Source organism: Drosophila ficusphila, unplaced genomic scaffold (assembly GCF_018152265.1).
Source record: "Drosophila ficusphila isolate 14025-0441.05 unplaced genomic scaffold, ASM1815226v1 contig_791, whole genome shotgun sequence".
Taxonomy (NCBI): Eukaryota; Metazoa; Arthropoda; class Insecta; order Diptera; family Drosophilidae; genus Drosophila; species Drosophila ficusphila.
The window spans coordinates 2,513,336-2,534,125 of NW_025064737.1; the positions used below are offsets into that span (position 1 = coordinate 2,513,336).

General features: G+C 43.0%; 8 protein-coding genes across 13 annotated transcripts; 4 read left to right on the top strand and 4 right to left on the bottom strand.

Annotated features, from left to right (window-relative positions):
- The first annotated feature begins 10 nt into the window (after positions 1 to 10).
- Positions 11 to 991, top strand: LOC108090227 (uncharacterized oxidoreductase TM_0325). Its single transcript, XM_017188823.2, has one exon. It carries the CDS (start codon positions 78 to 80, stop codon positions 867 to 869), a length of 792 nt encoding a protein of 263 aa, XP_017044312.1. The 5' UTR covers positions 11 to 77; the 3' UTR covers positions 870 to 991.
- Positions 992 to 1,256: 265 nt separating this feature from the next.
- LOC108090084 (cyclopentanol dehydrogenase-like) lies at positions 1,257 to 2,212 on the bottom strand. The gene has a single exon (XM_017188586.2). The coding sequence runs from the start codon at positions 2,129 to 2,131 to the stop codon at positions 1,358 to 1,360; it is 774 nt and encodes a 257-aa protein (XP_017044075.1). The 5' UTR covers positions 2,132 to 2,212; the 3' UTR covers positions 1,257 to 1,357.
- Positions 2,213 to 2,825: 613 nt separating this feature from the next.
- On the bottom strand, positions 2,826 to 3,816 carry LOC108090086 (3-oxoacyl-[acyl-carrier-protein] reductase-like). The gene has a single exon (XM_017188587.2). The coding sequence runs from the start codon at positions 3,716 to 3,718 to the stop codon at positions 2,945 to 2,947; it is 774 nt and encodes a 257-aa protein (XP_017044076.1). The 5' UTR covers positions 3,719 to 3,816; the 3' UTR covers positions 2,826 to 2,944.
- A 388-nt stretch (positions 3,817 to 4,204) lies between these two features.
- Positions 4,205 to 8,459, bottom strand: LOC108090082 (trichohyalin). The gene is made up of 2 exons (XM_043209099.1): positions 5,488 to 8,459; positions 4,205 to 5,448 (listed from the first exon to the last, which is right to left on the bottom strand). The coding sequence occupies exons 1-2, from the start codon at positions 8,233 to 8,235 to the stop codon at positions 4,234 to 4,236; spliced, it is 3,963 nt and encodes a 1,320-aa protein (XP_043065034.1). The 5' UTR covers positions 8,236 to 8,459; the 3' UTR covers positions 4,205 to 4,233.
- A 3-nt stretch (positions 8,460 to 8,462) lies between these two features.
- Positions 8,463 to 9,832, top strand: LOC108090208. The gene is made up of 2 exons (XM_017188800.2): positions 8,463 to 9,064; positions 9,124 to 9,832. The coding sequence occupies exons 1-2, from the start codon at positions 9,029 to 9,031 to the stop codon at positions 9,805 to 9,807; spliced, it is 720 nt and encodes a 239-aa protein (XP_017044289.1). The 5' UTR covers positions 8,463 to 9,028; the 3' UTR covers positions 9,808 to 9,832.
- A 456-nt stretch (positions 9,833 to 10,288) lies between these two features.
- LOC108090209 (60S ribosomal protein L13a) lies at positions 10,289 to 11,828 on the bottom strand. The gene is made up of 3 exons (XM_017188801.1): positions 11,724 to 11,828; positions 11,119 to 11,359; positions 10,289 to 10,733 (listed from the first exon to the last, which is right to left on the bottom strand). The coding sequence occupies exons 1-3, from the start codon at positions 11,742 to 11,744 to the stop codon at positions 10,378 to 10,380; spliced, it is 618 nt and encodes a 205-aa protein (XP_017044290.1). The 5' UTR covers positions 11,745 to 11,828; the 3' UTR covers positions 10,289 to 10,377.
- A 548-nt stretch (positions 11,829 to 12,376) lies between these two features.
- LOC108090112 (DPH4 homolog) lies at positions 12,377 to 14,600 on the top strand. Of its 5 annotated transcripts, none has more exons than XM_017188634.1 (3): positions 12,393 to 12,489; positions 13,820 to 13,923; positions 13,985 to 14,600. In XM_017188634.1, exon 3 carries the CDS (start codon positions 13,985 to 13,987, stop codon positions 14,510 to 14,512), a length of 528 nt encoding a protein of 175 aa, XP_017044123.1. In that variant the 5' UTR covers positions 12,393 to 12,489; positions 13,820 to 13,923; the 3' UTR covers positions 14,513 to 14,600. The 5 variants fall into 5 exon arrangements, with proteins under 5 accessions (XP_017044125.1, XP_017044123.1, XP_017044121.1 ...); XM_017188633.2 differs by lacking the exon at positions 12,393 to 12,489 and adding an exon at positions 12,648 to 13,453; XM_017188635.2 differs by lacking the exon at positions 12,393 to 12,489 and adding an exon at positions 12,648 to 13,339.
- LOC108090113 (CDC42 small effector protein homolog) lies at positions 12,377 to 20,585 on the top strand. Of its 2 annotated transcripts, none has more exons than XM_017188638.1 (3): positions 12,377 to 12,489; positions 18,000 to 18,369; positions 19,589 to 20,585. In XM_017188638.1, the coding sequence occupies exons 2-3, from the start codon at positions 18,121 to 18,123 to the stop codon at positions 19,595 to 19,597; spliced, it is 258 nt and encodes an 85-aa protein (XP_017044127.1). In that variant the 5' UTR covers positions 12,377 to 12,489; positions 18,000 to 18,120; the 3' UTR covers positions 19,598 to 20,585. The 2 variants fall into 2 exon arrangements, with proteins under 2 accessions (XP_017044127.1, XP_017044126.1); XM_017188637.1 differs by having other exon boundaries at positions 12,384 to 12,489; positions 17,997 to 18,369.
- The last annotated feature ends 205 nt before the right edge of the window (positions 20,586 to 20,790 follow it).

The window sequence follows — 20,790 nt, forward strand, 5'->3', positions numbered from 1 at the left end:
AAAATGATTAAGTTATATTTTCCCGTAAAGTCGTCAGTATCTTTCAATTTCTAACCGAATCTCGGAAACTCGGTTCAATGGGCAGCAAGGGCAAGGGGGGTCTTGACTTCGCCGGCAAGGTGGTCATGATCACTGGTGCAGCCTCTGGGATTGGGGCCGCTACGGCGGAACTGTTCTCCAAGCTGGGCGCCTGCTTGACGCTGGTGGATCGGGAGGAGGAGGGTCTCATGTGCGTGATGAAGGAGTGCATGAAGACGGGCTACGAGCCATACGGCATCGCAGGGGATCTGCTCAAGCCGCCGGAGATCGAATGCATTGCGAGAAAGTCCACGGAGCGCTACGGAAAACTAGATGTTCTTGTAAACGGCGCGGGCATTATGCCCACGGGAACGCTGCAGAGCACGGAATTGGCTTGCTTCACCCACGTTATGGATGCCAACGTAAGGTCCATGTTCTATCTGACCAAGTTGGTGCTTCCCCAGCTCCTTCAGTGCAGAGGCAACGTGGTCAACGTGTCCAGCGTCTGTGGGCTGCGAGCCTTCCCCGACCTCGTAGCCTACAATATGTCCAAGGCAGCGGTGGACCAGTTCACTCGATCCCTGGCGCTGGATCTGGGTGCCCAGTGCGTCCGAGTAAACGCCGTCAATCCCGGAGTGATTCGCACCAATCTGCAGAAGGCCGGCGGCATGGATGATGAGAGCTATGCTGAGTTTCTGGAACGCTCCAAGGAGACCCACGCGCTGGGGAGGATTGGGGAGCCTACGGAGGTAGCTTCCGCGATTTGTTTCCTAGCCAGCGAACTGGCCAGCTTTGTGACGGGAGTCACCCTTTCGGTAGACGGGGGCAAACAGCTAATGTGTCCCCGGTAATCCCCTTATATAATCCTGTCCAGGCGAAAGTCTTCCTCCTTCCTTTGTAAGCTCTGTAAACTGAACCGATTCAAAATCTTTACTATTGAATTTGAAAATAAATAGTATGTCTCATTTATAAATATCTGATTAAGATTATTTATTTTTAAGTTTATTCAAATTATTTTTTTAGGAAACTTTCTATACAGCATACATATATGTAAATATTGGTAAAAAAAAAAAAAAAAAACTAAATCTTTAATGTAATTAGCCGCCTAAAGAAATATGTAGCCAATATCCTGCGAACATTTGAAGGATTCCAAATAATTCTTTCTTTTTCTGTTTACCGATTAAGCTGTTATTTGGAGATATCTAATCACCTAATGAAAGAGATACAGACATTTCTAATCTAGTTAGATCTTTTTTCAGTTTTTATTGAAGGAATGTTTTCTGACTGGGTAACTTTACAAAGAGTGTGTACGAACAAGATTTGGTGGTCCGCTCGTTTCTCATCTGGGGCACATGGCATGACGACCTCCGTCCACGGGCAGGCTGATTCCAGTGCTGAAGCTGGCCTCGTCGCTGGCCAGGAAGGCGATGGCCGCAGCCACCTCCTTGACTTCCCCGGGACGACCGAGAGCGTGGGTGTTCTTGGCGTGCTCCAAGAACTTGGCGTAGGCCGTCTCATCGAGGCCACCGCGACGCTGCAGCTCGGTGATGATCACGCCGGGATTGACGGAGTTCACGCGGACGCCCTTGGGGGCCAGCTCTAGAGCCACACACCTGGTGAACTGATCTACTGCCGCCTTGGAGACATTGTAGGCCAGGACGCCGGGGAAAGAGCGGATCCCGTTGACACTGGAAACGTTTACGATGTTTCCCTTCGTCTTGACCAGCTCTGGAGTGGCCAGCAAGGTCAGGTGGTAGAGCGCCCGCACATTGGTGTTCATCAGACGGTCGTACTGCTCCAGACTGGTGTTCTCAATGCTGCCCAGCTCGAGGATTCCGGCGTTGTTCACCAGCACGTCAATTCGTCCGTGCTTGGCCAACGTGGCGGACACGATTTCCTGGACATTAGACTCGTTGTTCATGTCTGCCGCCACCTGAAGGGCAGGGGCTCCTCCAGCGGCCACGATCTGGTCCGCGGTTTCCTTAAGCTTGTCCACATTTCTGCCCACGATCGTGAGGAGCCCGCCAAGTTTGGCAAGGAGGACAGCGGTGCCAGCTCCAATTCCCGAACTCGCACCCGTAACGATTACAACTTTATCTTTAAAACTGGGCATGTTGTGGCGATCTGCTTCAAAATAGCAATGATAGTGATAATGGTAGTGACATTGAGTAGAGTCTAAAACGTTTCGGGGGACGCAAGTCGATAAATCTATCGATAGAGTGGAACTTTCAAAGCTATTTCTAGCGGTTGTGAAATTAAAAGGAACCTGAAGTTGGTGTTAATTAAATTTTAATTTGTTGTTGTTTTTTGTAGCAAGTTTTTTGAATGATGGCCAACCTAATGTTTATTGTGTTTAGTCATTGTTTTTACTAATCAATGAACGCCTTGTCTAGAATAATCTATGAATATTGATTAATGTATTATTTTTAAAAGTTTATCAATTTAAGAATATCTTAGAGGGGGAAAAAATTTTAAATGTAAAAGTACCTAAGTTGTTTAACAGCTTCTATAATGTTAATAACAACTGAACCATAACAATCTAATAAGCGTGTATCTATTTAAGCTCTTCGGAGTAAAGATATATTTAGAATTTGAAAAAAGTAGTGCGAAATAATATATGTATTTCTTTTTCGACTAAATAAAAACCAATTATGTACTTATTTTTATATATTTGCCAATCTGTTATTATTAAAAATAATATGTACTTAATAAAAACAGGTATTACCAATAAAAAGTTTAAAAGACTTGAGCCTCAAGCATGAAGAATTCAACCTTAGAAAAAACGAACATAGAAGATATCTTATAACTTGGTTATTAAATATTTATTTATCTAATTTTTCTTTTACATACACAGACAGTTTATTGTCTTATAAATTCGATAAATGCAGCCGCATTGTTGCCGTTTCTCCACCTTTTCAAACCGGGCTTATCTCGGGCACATGGCATGACGACCTCCGTCCACAGGCAGGCTGACGCCAGTGCTGAAACTGGCAGCATCGCTGGCCAGGAAGGCAATGGCCGCGGCCACCTCCTTAACATCTCCAGGACGACCTAGGGCGTGGGTAACCCGGCAGTGCTCCAGGAACTTGGCGTAAGTCTCCTCGTCCATGCCGCCGCGCTTGTGAATCTCGGTGACGATCACGCCCGGATTGACGGCGTTGACACGGACGCCCTTGGGAGCCAGTTCCAGAGCCACGCAGGCAGTGAACTGGTCCACGGACGCCTTGGACATGTTGTAGGCCAGGACGCCGGGAAAGGCGCGCAGTCCACAAACGCTGGACACGTTCACGATGTTGCCCTTAGTCTTAACCAGCTCCGGGGTGGCCAGCATGGTCAGTTGGTAGAGAGAGCGCACGTTGGTGTTCATCAGGCGGTCAAACTGTTCCAGGCTGGTGTTCTCGATGGAGCCGCTCTCCAGGATGCCTGCGTTGTTGACCAGCACATCAATGCGCCCGTGCTTGGCCAGAGTGGCGGCCACTATCTGCTGCACCTCCGGCTCCTTGGTCATGTCCGCCTGCACTTCCAGCGCAGGAGATCCGCCTGCGGCCACAATGTTGTCGGCCGTTTCCTTAAGCTTTTGCACGTTGCGGCCGACGATGACCAGGAGTCCTCCCAGGCTGGCCAAGTGGACGGCGGCAGCTGCTCCAATGCCGGAGCTGGCTCCGGTCACGATCACAACTTTGTCCTTGAAGGATGACATTCCGGGATTCTGGCAAAACTAAGCGAAGGTCGATCACTGGCAAAAACAGAAAGATATGGTGAGAATTGCCCTGTTCCAGCTGACAGTTATGTATGGAAAAAGCTCCTTCAGATCAGCTGTGACGAAAAAGCTTTGAGTAATGCAATAGCTTAATGAACTGTTATGATTTAAAACATAGGATGATACGTGCAAATTTAAATCTGTAGTTTATAGAAATTGTGCAGATCTAGGTAGTTATGTTGATTTTATATTTTACCAAGAAATACGCATTATGATCTACTTCCTATTTGAACTTTTTTAAGTCTCACTCTCTTTGTTGACAAAACAAATTAATGCATTGAATAATTCAAATCAATTTAAGTAAACCAAGATACAGAAATTCGTACAGTATTTAGATTAGGAATAACCTTTTTTTGCTTGTAATTACCATTAATAAATTAAAAATTAAAAATAAACGTATAAAATACATGTTGCTGGAAAAAAAACCAAAGGGGAAGTCTAAGCAGCACCTGACTTTAATCGACCGTACACCTTCGTTCTTTCCATTCGATGTAAAGTCGCTCAATGGTCTGGAGGGTTGAGCATGGCAGTGCGTCGTGCATGTCGCAGTAGTCGTGGAAGAGACTCCTCATACCGAGGAGGGAGTTCCTGGCCAGCCGTCTCCACTGCCGCAGCGTCTGCTCCTCGGAGTTCCGGCACATTTCTGCCAGCTGGCATGTCTGAGCCTGTCGCTGTTGTTCCACCAACTCCTCCACTTTCCGTCGCAGATCTTTGCCACCTCGTCGTGCGAAGAACCAGTTACAAGTCTTTTTAAGGTGCATCTCCAGCTGGCTGTCCAGAATGGCCATTTTCTCTACCAGATGGGAATGAAAGGGGTTGTTGGGAGGAAACAAAGCTACCAACGTAGTTTGAAAGATTGGCCTTGGAAGCTTCATCTTGGTCTTGGTCTCCTGCAGATGGATCTGATCCAGTGCTCCTTTTCCATGGCAATCGTTCTCCTCCTCGGAACTGACATCGGCATCTTCATTTTTAAAGATCCTACTCAGATGCCTAACAACCTGAATAATTGATTTCAGTGAGTGCTTTCTTGCAGCTAGGGCTTGTCCCTCCGACAACTTGCGCTGGAGAAGTCCATTTTCAGTACTTAACGTTTCTGGATCGTAATCAGATATATGAGTTCCCGTTAAAAGCAGGACGAAAGCCTGAAGCTGTGTATCCTGTCTCTTCTTTTTACTCAAAGGACCTTGGCTAATGCTATGTTTTTTAACCATAGGATAACGCATCGTGCCAGTTTGTGTGCAGTAGGTGAGGTGCACGGGTCCAGTGGTTTCTCCACCACTTTCTCGCTTCTCCTCCCCCTCGGGTTGCTCCTCATCGGTGGAGTATGAACTTGGTCGAAGAGTTTTCCGCCACTCGGCCACCCTTTTACGAACATAGGAGCCATAAGCTTCCATCTGACCCGAGTAACCATTTGATCTCGTTGAAATTGTTTGGCGCTCCACCGTATAGATCTTCTTGCGCGGACAGTAGCTCCCCACAAGGGAGTAATTTGGATCAGCATCTAAATCGCTGGAAGATCGGCCTTGATTCCGTCCTTGAAATCCAGGCTCCTCCTCCTCGGATGCCTCCTCACTGCCAATGAAGCGAGCCCATCGTTCGCTGCGGGTCCTGAAGGATCGTGGCATAAAGTACTCGCGGCTAGAACTGGCCATTAAATCGTTTTCCGATCTCTGACGTCTTTTTAAAATGTGGGAACCGTTTTCGTTGGCTTTCTCTTCCGGTGTTCTCAAAATATTCTTTAAAGACGTCTTTCGGGAAAGGCTGCTTAAAGGATTGTGCTTGGCCAGCTCTCCAGCTGCCATGCGCAACTCCGCGAGCACCTGGCGTCCCTCCAGGACCTGCTCATTGAGCTTTTTATTCCTCTCCTGGAGCTTTTCGAACTGGGTGCTTACATTCTTCAATTTGGTCTCTTCTTTCCCAAATTCAGGATGATAAATCCTTTTATCTTCCTCCCCGGTTTTTTGTGCTTCTTCGACCAGCATATTTTGTGACTCACTATTTGATTTTCTTCTGCATTCTTGGCTTTGGATCTCTACTAAGTCTTGCATTCTGTCCAGCAATTCCTGGGCTTCTTGAGCCGCTTGAACCTCAACATAGCGACTTTCGGTTGCAATTGTCTTTTCCAGATTTTCCAAATCTTTTCGGAGCCTCTTTTCCTCCGATCGCTTTTGCCGCAGGTCATAATTTTCGTGGAGCTCCAAGTGCTTCTCGAGCTGATTCCGCAGTGTTTTTGCGACATCTCTTGTCTCATTTTCCAGTTGGCGTTCTTGATTCCTTCTCTGTCTTAGTTGCTGCAGTCTACTGTCCCTGTCTTTCTCCTCTTGGTCAAGTTTTTCTCGATCGCGCCTAAGCTTCTCCTCCTGCTTTTGTTCCACGAGAAGACGGTCCTCTTTAATTCTGCGCCAGCGCTCTTCCTTCTGTTCTAGCGTTTCTTCTCGAGTTCTTAATTCTTCCCTTCTTGGAAGATTAAGATCCTTTTTATCAGTCGCGTAAGGCTTCTCTGTGTCTTCTCTACCTTCTTGTTTTTTGGCTTGATCGTCTATATTTGCTTCCTCTTGAATTTTCTTTTCACACTCCTTGACTAACTTTTTCTGACGTTCTTCTCGTTCTTCAGCTTCCTTCTTCTCTTGCTGTTCTTGAACATGAAGCCGTCTCCTTAAAATCTGTTCCCTCTTCAGATCTTCTTCCCTAGTTTTTTGTTCTAATAACTCCCTTGCGCTTTTGCTCAATCTGAGCTTTTCCAAAATTCGTCTTTCTCTGAGCAACTCTTCCTCTTCAGCACTTTCTTCGCGCTCGTCCTGCTTTCTTTTCTCAAGATCTTGTTTCTGTCTTGCTTCTCTCTCTAATTCCTCGTTCCTCTTTACTTCTCTTTCGTGCACCTCATTGAGTTTCCTTTTGAGGTCCTCAATTTTCTTTTCCTTTTGCTTGTGTTCTTCACAAGTTCTTCTTTCGAATTCTTCCCTTTCCTTTCGTTCGGTTTCAAGTCTTTTTTGCAATTCCATTCTTTCCTTCTCTTCCCACTCTTGTCTTTCCTTAAGGCTCTTAAGCTCCTCTTCCCTCTTTCTTTCGAAATCTTCCCTTTCCAGTCGTTCCTGCTCTAGTTTCTTTGCCAAATATTTTCGTTCCTGTTCTTCTTTCTCCTGCCGTTCCTGAAGAGCCTTAAGCTCCTGCAGCCTCTTTCTTTCGATGCCATCCTGCTGACTCTTTTCTAATCCTTGTTGCAAGTCTTTTTGCAAGTCTTCCTTCCCCGAACTTTTCTGTAGCTTCTTGGGTTCTACCACTACCTTTTCCTTTCGATTCCTTCTACTCTCCTGTCGCATCTTGAGCTGCCGATCGCGCTCACTTTGAGCCCGTTCGCGATGAAACTCCTTGAGCTGCTCGTAGGCCAAGACCTTCTGCTTCGCGTTCTCCGCCCGCAGCTGCAGCTGCTGCTCCCGACTTGCACTTTTGGAAGCGTCAGAGTTGGCCGGAACGGTCATTTTGGAGTGGGACATGTGCTCGGGCTCCTCGGATTGCGGCAGAGGATTCTCTACATCCTGGGACGAAGGTGTAATAGGCCGACGTTGGGCTCGCCAACGCTGGTCCTGCAGGCGCTGCTCCTCTCGCTTTTTAAGCAGCAAATAGCGCTCGTGGTCGCGCCGCTCCTTGACCTTCAGCTGCTGTTCGCGCATCCTCCGGTCGAGCACTCGACGGGCCTTTTCCAGGCGCTGGCGCTCCAGCTGTTGCTCCTCGGCCAGCAGAGTCCTTTGCCGCTCCCGCTTCTGCTCTCTGAGCTTCCTTTCCAAGTCAGCCCTCTCCCGCCGCAGTAGGATTTCTCGCTGCTTGCGCTCTCGCTCGCAGAGATCTCGAGCAGCCCGTGGAGGGGTCACTGGATTTTCCCCTTGCGTCCCGAAGGTCCTGGAACGTTTCTTTAGCTTCTGTCTCTTGGGCGGGGATTTCACCGTCAAACAGCCCTCGGATGGGAAGTCGAGGCTCCAGGTCTCCTGCTCTTCGCGCCTGTACTGGTTCTCCAGGTGATCCAGATGCTCCACTCTCTGTCGCCACTCAAAGGGAGTCGGCTTGCGCCTCCGCCTGGCCAGATTGCTGCCCCTCTGGGCCACCAGCTGCCGGGGACTGGAGCGGTGCAGCAGCTTACGTCCCTCCTCGTCTAGCAGCAAGTGAAGATCCAGGCTGCAGTTGGCCAGGTTCGTGAAGGGCAGGGACAGGCTGCCCGCGTCTCGGAGTTGGCTCAGCATCTGCCCCAGGAGGTAGTCCCTTGCCCTGGCCTCCTCCTTGCTGGTGCGACTGAATACGTACATCCACTTGGCGCAAAGGTCGAAGTCCTTGGCATTGGACTGCCGGGCGGTCAGGCAGCGGATGATCCTAACCTTCTGACGGTAGCTCCGCTCCAGGCGGTCCTCCATGACCCGCCTCTTTTGGTGGCCCACACCATGTTCGTACGATTTTTTGTTTGTCATTGAAGTCGTCTCCGTTCAACAATATTTTACTTCTATTTTGAGTTAGATTTACTTGAACGTTTTGACTGAGACCGATGGAAGACTGTAACCATATCCCTCTTCAAAGCCTTTTAAAGATTTGCTGTGTTTTCAAAAAGATTGTTAAAGTTTATTGGCAAGATTGTTTCTGCTACTATTGGAAAAACCTAAATTTCCAATCCAACAGAGCGGGGTACCTCAATTATTTAAAAAAATGTTTAAAACTCGCCAACATTTCACCAAATGATTGGGCGTTAAAATAAATGTATGCATATATGTATGTATGTATGTATAACAAATGCAAATTGTGAAACAGTGCGATTGTAATTTTGCAGAAGTGTCCAAATGCTACCATTTTATGCCGCCAATATTTATAAATATTCGAAATATTTTACTAAATTTCTGTAACAAACTGCACAAGATGTCCTTAAAGGATTTTTATTTTATGATTTCGGAAAATTGTATATATGTATACAATACATGCAATATATATTTTTAAGAGTTGAAATCAGTGTTGGAAAAACACTGATTCCTCATAATAGTGCCACTTTGTGGTATGCGACAAGAATGCATTTTAGCGATATAAACTTAATTATATCATCTTACGTCAGAACATTGAGATTGCATTTTTTCCAAGATAAAATTTTTCCTTTGTTGGTCAATAGTTTTTCAGTTTATGATAACGTTGGCATGGAAAAGTTTTCCAGCACAGATCTGTATATAAATACGACGGGGCTGAGAGTAAACAACATTGTAGAATTTCCTGAACTGCAGAATGCGTTACTACTTCATCGTAACTATAGCTTTAATGGTAGGACAATTAAATGTGAAATGTGTGTATTAAAAATACAATCTTTTTTTTAAATTCAGAGCTATTCCTTTGGCGCTCCGATGGATCCCGTCAACTCCACTTCGAAAGATGCGCCAACCGCTACGCTCACTTCCGCTGACAACAATAAAAATGTTACAGAAGGGACAGCAATTGATGGGAATAATGAATTTTGGATTTTAGCCACACCACCTCCATCAATCACGAAATTGCCCGAATCCGATAAGAAGGTTTTGTGCGACTTTTTGGATTCTTTTAGTATGACAAGGATGATCCTTTTCGCTATTATTTTGGGTGCCAATGTGGAATTTACGACCAACGCTTCGAAATATTTCCCAAATGAGTTTGAAATGCATATGAACAATCTGCACGCAACAAAGGATGAGAACTACTTCGGAATCGACGAAGCTCAAGTAATGTTGGCCTTACAAAACCAGACAGTTATGGAGGAGTATTCCAGAATGGATGTTGTTAAAGGGAACACTCTAAAAATGCTTAACAAAATTTACCAAGGATTTAAAGCCGTCAATAAGCAATTACTTGATGATTTCCAAAAAATGAAAAGCAGTTTAAGCAAGGAAACCGTCGACTCCGAACAGGAATTCCTTCTTCCATTTGAAAACATAAAAGAGCCAACGATGAAATATGACAGCGAAATAGCCGATCTTTTAAATAAGCTGGAAATAAGATTTAAGTACAAGTACCAATGTATACCTACGAAATAAACTGATTTCTAAATGCACACATGAACACTTATGCTGTTTTATATATGTACTACCCAATATATAAATGCCTTTATCATAGATATGCACAACACATAGTAAAGCCTCCGCGGACGATTTTGTCAGACAAAACGAAGTGGAACGGGAAGGGTCTGGAAAATTGGGGAGTTGGCAATACTTGTTGTTTAAAATTTTCTCGATCAAGACTTCATTTAATGAGAACTATCTCTAATTTTTGTTGATGTTAAATTCAATGTAATAAAACAGATCTAATACATTGCATTCCAACTTTACATAACTTTGTAGTACTACACATCTCTATAATCTTATCCATTTATCATTACCAACATTAATTCCCTTTCAGCTGTATAATGGCGAAATTAAGTCTCCACAGTTTGGCATCCAATGTTTACGTGAACTAATCTGGGTTTGAAATCAGCTTCCTCTAGGGTTTGTCTTAAAAAAAATAGTCCCTCCAAGACGATTTTGTTTTTTAAACTAGATGTTGTTTTATTCTCTTTTAAAAAACGGATACGCATCTGCACGTACGTAATAATGCCCTTGTTGTTGTCCTTAAACCTCGTAGCCGTAGGATTTGATGATTTTGTTGAAGGGCTCGGCGGCCTTGGCGATGTTCTCGCGCGCCTTGACCGTCAGCTTCTTCAGCTCGCGGTTGTGCTTGAGGGTGACGCGGAGCTTAGCCTTGCGCTTGCGTTCCAGGCTCTTGATCACGTCCTGGTAGTGCCAGCCGACCTCGTGCGACAGGCGGCCGACCTGGCAGTACTTGCGGTCGGAGCGGAGGGTCAGCACACGCATGGCGATGGGCACGACGACGCGGCGACGCTTGTCGTAGGGCGATGGGATGCCGTCGAAGACACGGAGACGGGCGAGGGCGGCCTGGCCACGCTTGGTCTTGTGTGGGATCATGCCTGAAACGGAGAAATTAGCACGTGAGTAGAGGATAACAAAAGAGCCAACAGCTCTAGTAAGTTGGTATGCATCAGTTAAGAGTTGGTTACACGGTTTCTCGTTCAAATAATGTAGGTAAGAAAGTGATAATCATCACAGTAAAGTAGTGGAGCAGCTTGCAGCCAGTCTCGTATGCTTACCTAAAATGAAGAAAAGTAGAGATTAGTGAATGTGAAAACCATTTATCGGGGATATAGGGGCAGAGTTGCAGTTGGAGCGTCAGCTTCACTCAGTTATGTTTTGTTTACATGGCTTCTCGTTCAAATAATGTAGGTAATAAGGTTGAAAACATCATGGATCTGCGCTGCACTCGACTGCTCTCCGTATTCTGGTGGTCGTACGTACCTCGGACAGCCTTGTAGAAGATCCGGGATGGGGCACGGAAGTGGAAGGGGCCACGAGCCGGGTTCACGTTGCAACGCTTGCGCAGGTAGGCCAGGAACTTGATCTTGTTCCTGTAGAAGTGACCCGAGAGGTTCAGCTCCTCGCAGCGGACCACGGCGACCTTGCCGCCCTGCAACAGGTACTTGGCGACCACGGAGGCCAGGCGGCCCAGCAAATGGCCGCGACCATCAATAACAACGGTCTGCAAGGAAGGTAAAATTTGATAAAAATAAAAAAAACAAAATGAGGTTAGGTTTGGCGGCAAGCGGATAAACAAATGTGTACGGGCACTGATTTTTATCATCAAGTCGGTCGTTCGGATAAATTAATGCAGTCCAAGATTTGTTAGCTCCTGGGGAGTAGCTCACTCCACATTTTCACAGATGATGAGTTTTTTTGGCACGTGTAATGTAAGGCGTCGTGCCTTTTCAAACACTCAAAACAGCACTTTCGCCTTCCTGATCCACACTCTTAACCGCTTGCACCGATGGCCAATATTATACGCCGCGCTTTTCACACATTTGTTTGAAGCTTTGCCCGATTTAATGGCGTTTTTCGGCACTTACCCTGTTCGTTAAACCAGTCATGTTTAAGAACCGCACGGAAAGAAGGCGGAAGTGGCGTTGACAGTTCAAGCATCGCTGTGCAGAGTTGCTTTGGGAACCGGAACTAGTTCGGGTGAGGAGGCCAGCGCTGCCACATGTTCCAACCAGCCAATACTCAAACCCTGTCTGAGCTACCACTGTTTGAAAATATCAATATTTAATTTTTGTAGGAGTGAAACACCCAAACTGGTTTCGTATTTTATATAATTCTACATTGGATATATGACTACCAAAAATATAAAGACTTTTTCATCCCGAATGAAGTGCAGTTTTACTGCTATACATTTTTGCGTTTTTCTGCAATCCATGGGTGTGACAGAAATATGTGATGCCAAGGTACTGATCCCCATCACAAAAAACAGCAATTTTAAAGTTTCACGACCTTATTTTTAGAAAACTAGAAACTAAGACTCTTAAAAACTAAGTCTAGAATAAAAGAGTGTGCCCAGTTGCCATTGAATTCGATATACTGGCTTCATCGGTCAAGGCGTTTCGGTTTAATTCGCAGAGAAAGCGTCAGGCACACTGCAGCTAGCACTCTTCAAAAACTTTCGACCGCTGGAAACGCATTGTTTAAACTCCGGAAGCGCCGTAAATAGCGCGAATTTAATACAAATGCAGTAAAGCTCCGCATAACAACTGCTGCTGGCTGCGAACGAGTCCAAGTTTCATGTGTCTCTCTAAAGAATAAAGTTCCGAACCCAAGAGACTGAAAAAGTTCTGAAAAGTGAGTGAGGTGTTTCCTTTGCCCTAAAACAAGTGCAATTATCAAATAAAACAGCAGAGCATAAAGTTTTTCACACGTGATCAGAGTGCAGGAAAAATCCTCACCTTATAAGGCAAGTTTCGAGTGGCAAGCGGCACCCATTGAAATCGTATGTGCGTGCGTTGTAAATTAGATGCCGACGTTCTGCTATTAATTAGTTATAAGTTCCTGTCTTGGGGCAAGTTGTTCGCCCCTTTCCTTTTGCTAATTTCGAAATTGGGTCACCGTGTGTGCGATGCTACATTCGCTGTTCGAGTTTATATGTCTCGTTTTTTTGGGCTGCTGCTGCCGAACCAGTTTGTTGACCTTGTTTTTCGGCTATCCAAGTGCAATTGGGGCTTGACTTTTGACAATATGTCCGACTTTTCTCTTTTATGGGGATATACCGAATGGGAATTATGATCGGCGGACATGCAATGCATTTGCAGCGTTGATTTATGTGGAAGTTAATTCTTATCACCACCTGGCAAGAAAAAAAAAACATACACACTCACTCCTTCTTGGGGACTTTTCTGTTTTTCCATCAACAAAGAACGGTTTCGCTTTTCGTTGTCTGGTTGTTTGCGTACGTGTGCGTGAAACGGGGGGTGTCTTTTTTATATTGATTAAATTAACTGTTATTAATTCCGCCAAGCGTCGCTACTCATGTAAACAACAAACAGCTGTTTTGGGTACTAGAACCTTTAGTGTTGGATAATGCCCAGCCTTCAGATCGCACATTTCTACTTGGCTGCAAGATAAGATTTCAGAATTACCAAATATTTTCGCGTTTATTCATAATTCAAACATCTTATCCAGATTTGCTTACCTGGTAGAAATGATTTGCAAAAAATATTATCCTCTTTAAAGCCGTAATCTTTCGCGCGGAGTAAAATAATCATCTGATAAATCAGATTTGTGTTTATGCTAAGATAAAAAACTAGTGGTACGATTAGGAATTTTTAATTGGCAAGAACTCTTTTTTATTTTAACTTACTCAATGTACTAATCTTCAAAAGTAATTTAGAGTAACTTGAGCTAATATATTAACTAATTTTCTACTAATACTTCAAAGTTACCTATAAAGTACAAAAAACAATATAAAAAAAAAAAAAAATTATATGTCTATTATTGTTGACAAAAAGTAAGCAAAAGTTACAATAATTGACCAAAATAAATACTTTTCATATAAAATGCGCTAACAGAATTAACAAAACCTGTTTAGTATCAATTTCAATCAATTAAATAAATCAATCAATTTTTTAAAAGAGAAAAAGAGTGCTAAAATGTGGTTCTTAAATAATAATTGCAGATTAAGTGTGTAAATCAGCAATCGTTAGTGTTTTATTTAAAACATCTTTAAGTCTGAAACAAAACCTGTGAAAAAAGTGATAGAAGAACCGTTTTAGGCTAAATGTAAGTACCGAGAAAATGTATGCTTTTCCTTAAATCAACTTCACGGATTTTGCTTTTCCAGATGCCCGACTTTTATGAGCTTTTGAATGTGTCGTCCACGGCCAGTTTCGAAGAGATCAAGTGCAGCTACAAGCAGTTGATACTACAATGTCATCCCGACAAATTGCGACAGCTCGCTGACCTAAATCCGGGATCGAAGAGCGAGAACAGCGACTTCAACGCGATAAACGCGGCGTGGAACACACTCAAAGATCCCATCAAACGCAAGCTCTACGATGCCGAATTGCTGCAGTCGAAATTCCGAGCGCACAGTAATATTTACGCCAGCGTGGAGCTAAATGAGATGCAGCGGATCCTAGTTGAGGTCGAAGAAGACCACGATGAGACTTCAGCACCTCCTCCCTCCGCAGAATCTGAAGTCGAGGCAGACAAAGAGCCGGCGACAGTGTGGAGCTATGCGTACGATTGCCGGTGCGGCGGTCAGTATCTGTTCGACGGACCCGGAGACGATGAATCACCCGAAGTGATTGTGGAGTGCAACGAGTGCTCTCTGGTGATTATTGTGAAACAAGCCACAACATGTAAATAAAGAACAAAGTGAAATAATGGAAATGCTGCCCAGCACAGCGCTTGTGGTTTAAACTATTCGATTAAGAGCTCTGTTGAAATTAACTTTACACTCCGTTTATTGGTTTCTTGAACCCCGGCCGGTCTGGCGGGCTCTCTTCATATGCAAAGCATGTTGTCATCGACGTCGTGCATTCGACATTTAACAAAGCCCAGCCCCTTCTTTTGTCGCTTGTTGTACCCAAAAGTGATGTAACTTGGATGGTACATCATTTCGATTTGGGTTCCTCCACTCCCGCTGTTTATTCACTTTGCATACGTTTCATTTCCGCTGCGCGGGGAGAAATTACCAAAGACTTGATGTCTTTGGCGCGTGTGAATTGCCAGAGGTTTGCCAAATTACGAGCAGTTTGCCGTTTATTTATTTGGGGGAGTTTTTGGGTCAAGTTTTGAGCGGACTTAGACAGCTTTAATGGCTCGCTAATCCGAGGTTATTGCTTAGTTTCGATGAAATTGCTCAATTTTCGATTTGTAATAAGTCATTTACATACATATGAATTTTTAAAACTGAATTGTACGGTCATATTTCGTAACCAAATGCGGTTTGGAAATTTTAATTTAAGATAAGTAAGATATATAATTTTTTCTTAATTATACTAATTATACTAAAAATCATATAAAACAAAATTTTGGCTTTGATTTCTTAGGCCTATAAAAACGTTGCAAAAAAATCTCATTCTTTTTTATATTGAATATCTTACTTGATCATGGTCGTTAGGATTTCATTCGACCAACACATAAAGACAACGGTTTTTTAAGCTCCTTAAATGTAATTATAATTACTCGAGTTCGCCCATTTTTGGTTTTTGTTAAAATTCAATAACCCCGCCCGATCGCGGCAACGTCGGCGATGATGTCAGCAACTGCAAAGGCACAGAAAGCGCTAAATGTTTATAAACGACTTCGAGAGCAGACGAAAAAATCAAGTACACATTGGGAATCCATTTGTTTATGATTATTGCAAAGTAATTTTCAGTAGACACGGCAAATTACGCACACTCAGTCGGACGGGGAGTTTTTGTATTTTATTTATATCAATGACCCCTCGGAAACTCTTTTGCCGCCGGATAAGTACGTCACTCAATTAATAATTAACGGTTGTCTAGCTTTCGTTTTCTAAACATGCACATCGCATACATATATACATACATATATTCCTATATACTACACGTTTGTTATTTACATACATATACCGGCAGACAAGCTTGATAAAACACTTGATTTCCAGCCCCACTTGGAGTTAAATGAGAAGACAAAAGTCAGAAAAAACGTGCGTACTTTTCGAAACCGTACTGCTACATTAATATGAACCCTGCACTGGAATAATAAATGCGTTTGTTCTGGAGAAGCTTTGTTTCCTCCTTATAAGGGATTTTAAATATCTATTTTATATGGTTTAGTCATGAAGGTGTGTTGTATTATTAATCCTAAATCTGCTAAAGTTTTGTTTTAAAGGTGAGACAGAAGAGCAGAGTATAGTTATTATTTTTCTCGGTGCAGACATTATGCTGTTATATTTCCTAGGTCTATTCATATCTCTTGGCCATCTCTCACTTTAATAACCTTTTGACACAGAAAATTGAAACGCTTTAGCGCATTTGCCGCTCATCAGTCGCTCATTCATACCAGTCATTCCCTCATTCCGTCAATTACTCCGGCTTGTCTGATGTGTTTTATACAGAAAACTTAGTAAGGTACGACTGATGGTAACACATTCAATTTAAACTAGATATCAGCATTTCAAAAAGATAATTATTTATTAAATTATTTCTATACTCTATATATTTAGTGAGCAGATGTGAGGATTTCATTGCAGATTATTGGCATGTAATCATATATTGTTTGCGAGTTATTTCTTTCTGTGTACCATTTCTGTTGTTGTGTGACACGCGTCGCAGCGCGATTTGAGATAATAACGTTAACGTTCGCTCTCGGAAAGTGCAGACTGTCGGCTACAATAAGCCGGCTTCGAGCCGCAGCTTCAGCCCCAAGTCGTCAACCGTCGTCGTCTCCGTGTTCCAACAACTCCACATCTCTCTGCCCTGCCGCCTGGCACTTTCATTTTGTTTTCACTGCGCATTAAAGACGCTTGAGCAGCTTTAATTGCCCAGTGGCCAGAAGGAGACGAGAGACGCGTAGAAAGCCCAAGAAGCTTGGAAGAAGTCGGACCAACGGCGAAAATTACGCGGAAAATGCTTGTCATACCCACATATGTAACTATCACTGTGATCTAATAAAGACGGAGACAGTTTTGACTGGAATTCCGTTAGAAAAAGGGATTCAGAAAGTGCAGATACTAGGTCACCATTCGACTTTAAACTTTTAACTTTAACGCCTCATGGGTCATGACAGTTAAAAACAATCTTCAAGTAAAGCAATTAACATTTCTGTCCAAATTTAAGCAGAACTCTAAAACATCTTACATATTACAAATTTTAAAGTGAGTTTACACACATAATTTATAAAAAGACCATATTAAATTTATAATATATTCGCATTGAATGGTAATAATAAGTGTATTTAACTTTAAATTAATTTTAATTAAAAAATTTATTAAGATATTTTTAAGCTATGAATCATTTTAGCTCAATGTTCTGAAGAACAGCTGATTGGAACCATACGTTTTTGTGAAAATCCGCTGACTTACGGTATTTACTCAGATAATGTGGGCTTACTATACATTTTTTATGGAAACACATCCAGAAAAAAGAAAAAACAAACAAGATATTCGCCAGAACTAGTTGTGCCTGCTAACCAAGAAGATCGTGAATGATAGCTTCGAGAAACCCGTCTTTTTTCTGGTGCTTTCGTCAGTCTTTCGTGTCTTTTTCTCAATCTTAATTACACAAAAGTGCCAATTAATTGTTGATTTTTTGTTGCTGTTTTGCTATACTTCTTTCGCAACTTGCGGCTTCCCAGGCAACGCCTCGGGCTACATAATTCTGTTGTTCTGTTTCTGTTTCTCGAATCTGTTTCTGTGGCTGCCTGCCCAAGGTGTCCGCATCTGTACCTGTATCTGCTGGCGTGGAGCCGAGCGAAGAGCCAGGTAACAAGTGGGGCAGCAAGTAGAGCAGACAAACGCCGGGCAGATACGGATACCTCCTCCCACACAAGTCGGGGATAACGGCCAAGTAGAACAAATCGCACATCTCTGTACGCTGCTGCTTTTCTGGAGCATAAATGTTTTAGGGCGTGCAACAGTTATTGGTTGCATCTAGCCAATAGCTTATGTTTATTTATCTACAACTACGCCAGTATAAAATTTAAATATTTTTAGTCAGTTTTTTAAACTACCAAGGTACATATCCACTTTAAATTAGTTTGAATTGCAATAATGTAAATAATGTAATGTAATGTAATGTAAAGTAAATCTAACATACGAGTATGTGTGCTTCATTCAGTAATTGATAAGTCTAACAAGACCCCTCTCCGTTTGATCGTTCCAGTAGTCGAGGTGCGTAGCCCACGCCCTAAAGAGTCGTCAACCTGGCTGGGAGCAGCTGCCTCACGATTGACCGCCAGCACCACCTAAAGACTGAAACGCCGTCCAGCCAGCGAGGCAAGGGGAAGATGGCCAGCACCGGCGACATCTGGCTGCAGTGGTTCTCCTGCTGCTTCCAGCAGCAGCGCTCCCCGTCCCGCCGCCCACACCAACGCCTGCGCATCGACCGGTCCATGATCGGCAACCCGACCAACTTCGTCCACACCGGCCACATCGGGTCGGCGGACGTGGAGCTGTCGGCCAACCGCCTCAACGCGATCTCAACCCAGATGCAGAGCAAGGGCGGCTACGAGACCAACTCGATACACTCGCTGCATGTAAGTTGAGCTTCGTTTGGTAGATTCGTCTTCCCAATAGGATAACTTCATTAGTTAAACTGCTTAACCTAAATAAAATGATTTTATAAAGCTGACTCTAATTCATTTCTAAAAAAAAATAAGTTAATCATCCTATCAAAACATGGTTAATTTTAAAGAAGTTATACTGTAATGCTCTCTAGATCTGTTGAGTCATTTTTTGTTGTGTATTCCTCCCGCTTCTCGACTTTCTTATTGTGCGAATCACGTCGTGATTCGCAACCCAAGAACCTTTCGGACATTTAGCACCTACATAGTTAAAAGACCTTGAATACGAAGGTTCAGGGTGGAGGCTAAAGAATTGGAATACTCAGTTCAACTTAGGATATATACCTGACAAGTGCTCAGCTCGTTTAGATATAGTAATCGCAAGAATTGATCTTTTTATACCCCTGCAAGAGGAAATAAAAATTTCATTGCAACGTAGTGCTAGAAGAAATCGTTATATTTATATATCTATCGCGATCCGAAGGTATGTCGCTTCCAAATCATTGGTAAGAAGCTTTTTAACTAACAGTCTGATCCTTTTCAAATTAGGGCAATTTTTTAAATGTTGTACATATTTCTTTACAGTTTGAGATAATTATTGTGAACTGCATTTATGCTAGTTATACCCATGCAGAGGTTATTATAATTTCCTTTTTTTTATGTATATGTGATATCCAAATCAAACCCAGATTCGCATTAACACGTATTGCAAAAAATTGTTGTATAAACTTAAATAATGGTAACATGCGTTCACAATATATTGATATAGCAGCGTTAAGCAAACCCATATCGGAAATCGAAAACCAAATGTAACTTTCAAGAGGAACAGACATATACTTCTCCATGGAAACCATCACTGGTATTAGCAGCTTAACCCAGATCCCACTGGCTGTTCTTCCCATCGAACGGAAAATAACACACCCCACTTTGGGAAAATTCAATTAATAAACCCCCTTTTCCGACCCCCAACAAATACAGCACACATGTGCATGCCGAACGCTCGTTTCTGGGACTCCGATGGCTGATAACACCGCCCCTCCCTAATCCCCTGCCCCGCCCCTTATAAAACTATAGTTAATTGAGACAACGGAGCTGTTGAGCAGTGTGCTGGCCACGGTCTAGTACATCGCTTAAATGGTTGACAAGCAATCCTCGACTCATGTTTCTCTTGGTTTTTGCTCTTTATTCGCAGGCCTGCTGATGGAAGCCCCCAATCACCTCGCTGTGTCCCCGCTATAAAATGCATTTCGTGCAATTTTTTTACTAAGGAGGAGAGGGGCAGCATGAAAACTTTTTACAATTCTTTGCTTTGGCGTGTTATCAGACGAAGATGGAAAAAATGGGAGGGAGGGTGAAAGGTGCACAGGGCTGGAAATCATAGGGGGAAGACTAAAAAATCACATTTGAATTAGGTTCCAGATAAAACACCAGAGGACCACCCGACAACGGATTCCATTCCGGCTTAGATTCGTAGGCTGATCAGCTTTTTGTGAGTATTAGCTAAATGAAAAATCGCAAAAAGTGTGCCAGGCGTCTAGGTAACGAACGGTACTTTATACAGAGTCAGTTGAAACGTAACGTAACATTTTTTGGAAGTACTTAATGCCAAAATATCCAGAGGGAACTAACTGTTCAGTTCCTATCCATAATAATTTACATTTCCAAGCCCACTTTAGACCACGTATGCTTTGTATGTGCTCTTACGAAAACTGCCTTATAATCAGTTGCACAACCAACAAAAAATAGTCTGACATATAATATTTGGCTGAAATGGTGCAACTAGCGAATCTTATTTTACAAAACGCTGATTTAGCATTTACACAAAGTTATTAACTGTATACTAAAAACTGTCGCACAATCATATTCAACACACAAAGTTATCACTTTAAGAACAATATTGATATTTTCCCATTCGAATATTTGTGAACCTCTAAGTAGGATTAGATCCCACGCCGACTGGAATTTATGGTTTTCGGCAAGCGACAATTCGATGAGGATTGACGAGTACCTTTTTAGAACCTCACATCAAGAAGCAGAAATATATATTTGTAAAATCAAATGCCGTTGTAGATAACAGAGAATAAAGTTTAAACATGCGTTGGGTTTTAAGCATATAGACTAATTGTATAAACAAATATTTAAGCAATAATTTATGGAAATTATATATTAAAGAGCAACAACCCAAAAAAGTCGTGTTTGTTTTATTTTTTTGGCTACAAATACAGGACAGCCAATTACACATTCTAAGTGCTTTTGGCTAGCAAACAAGATTTGAACATCTGTGTTGATGGTGACGTACTGCATGTTCTAATTTCGGAGCTCCTAGTAAATATTCGGGAAATCGTGATAGAATTGCGGCTATCGGGGTTTATGTTTATTTGTCTTTGGGAAACA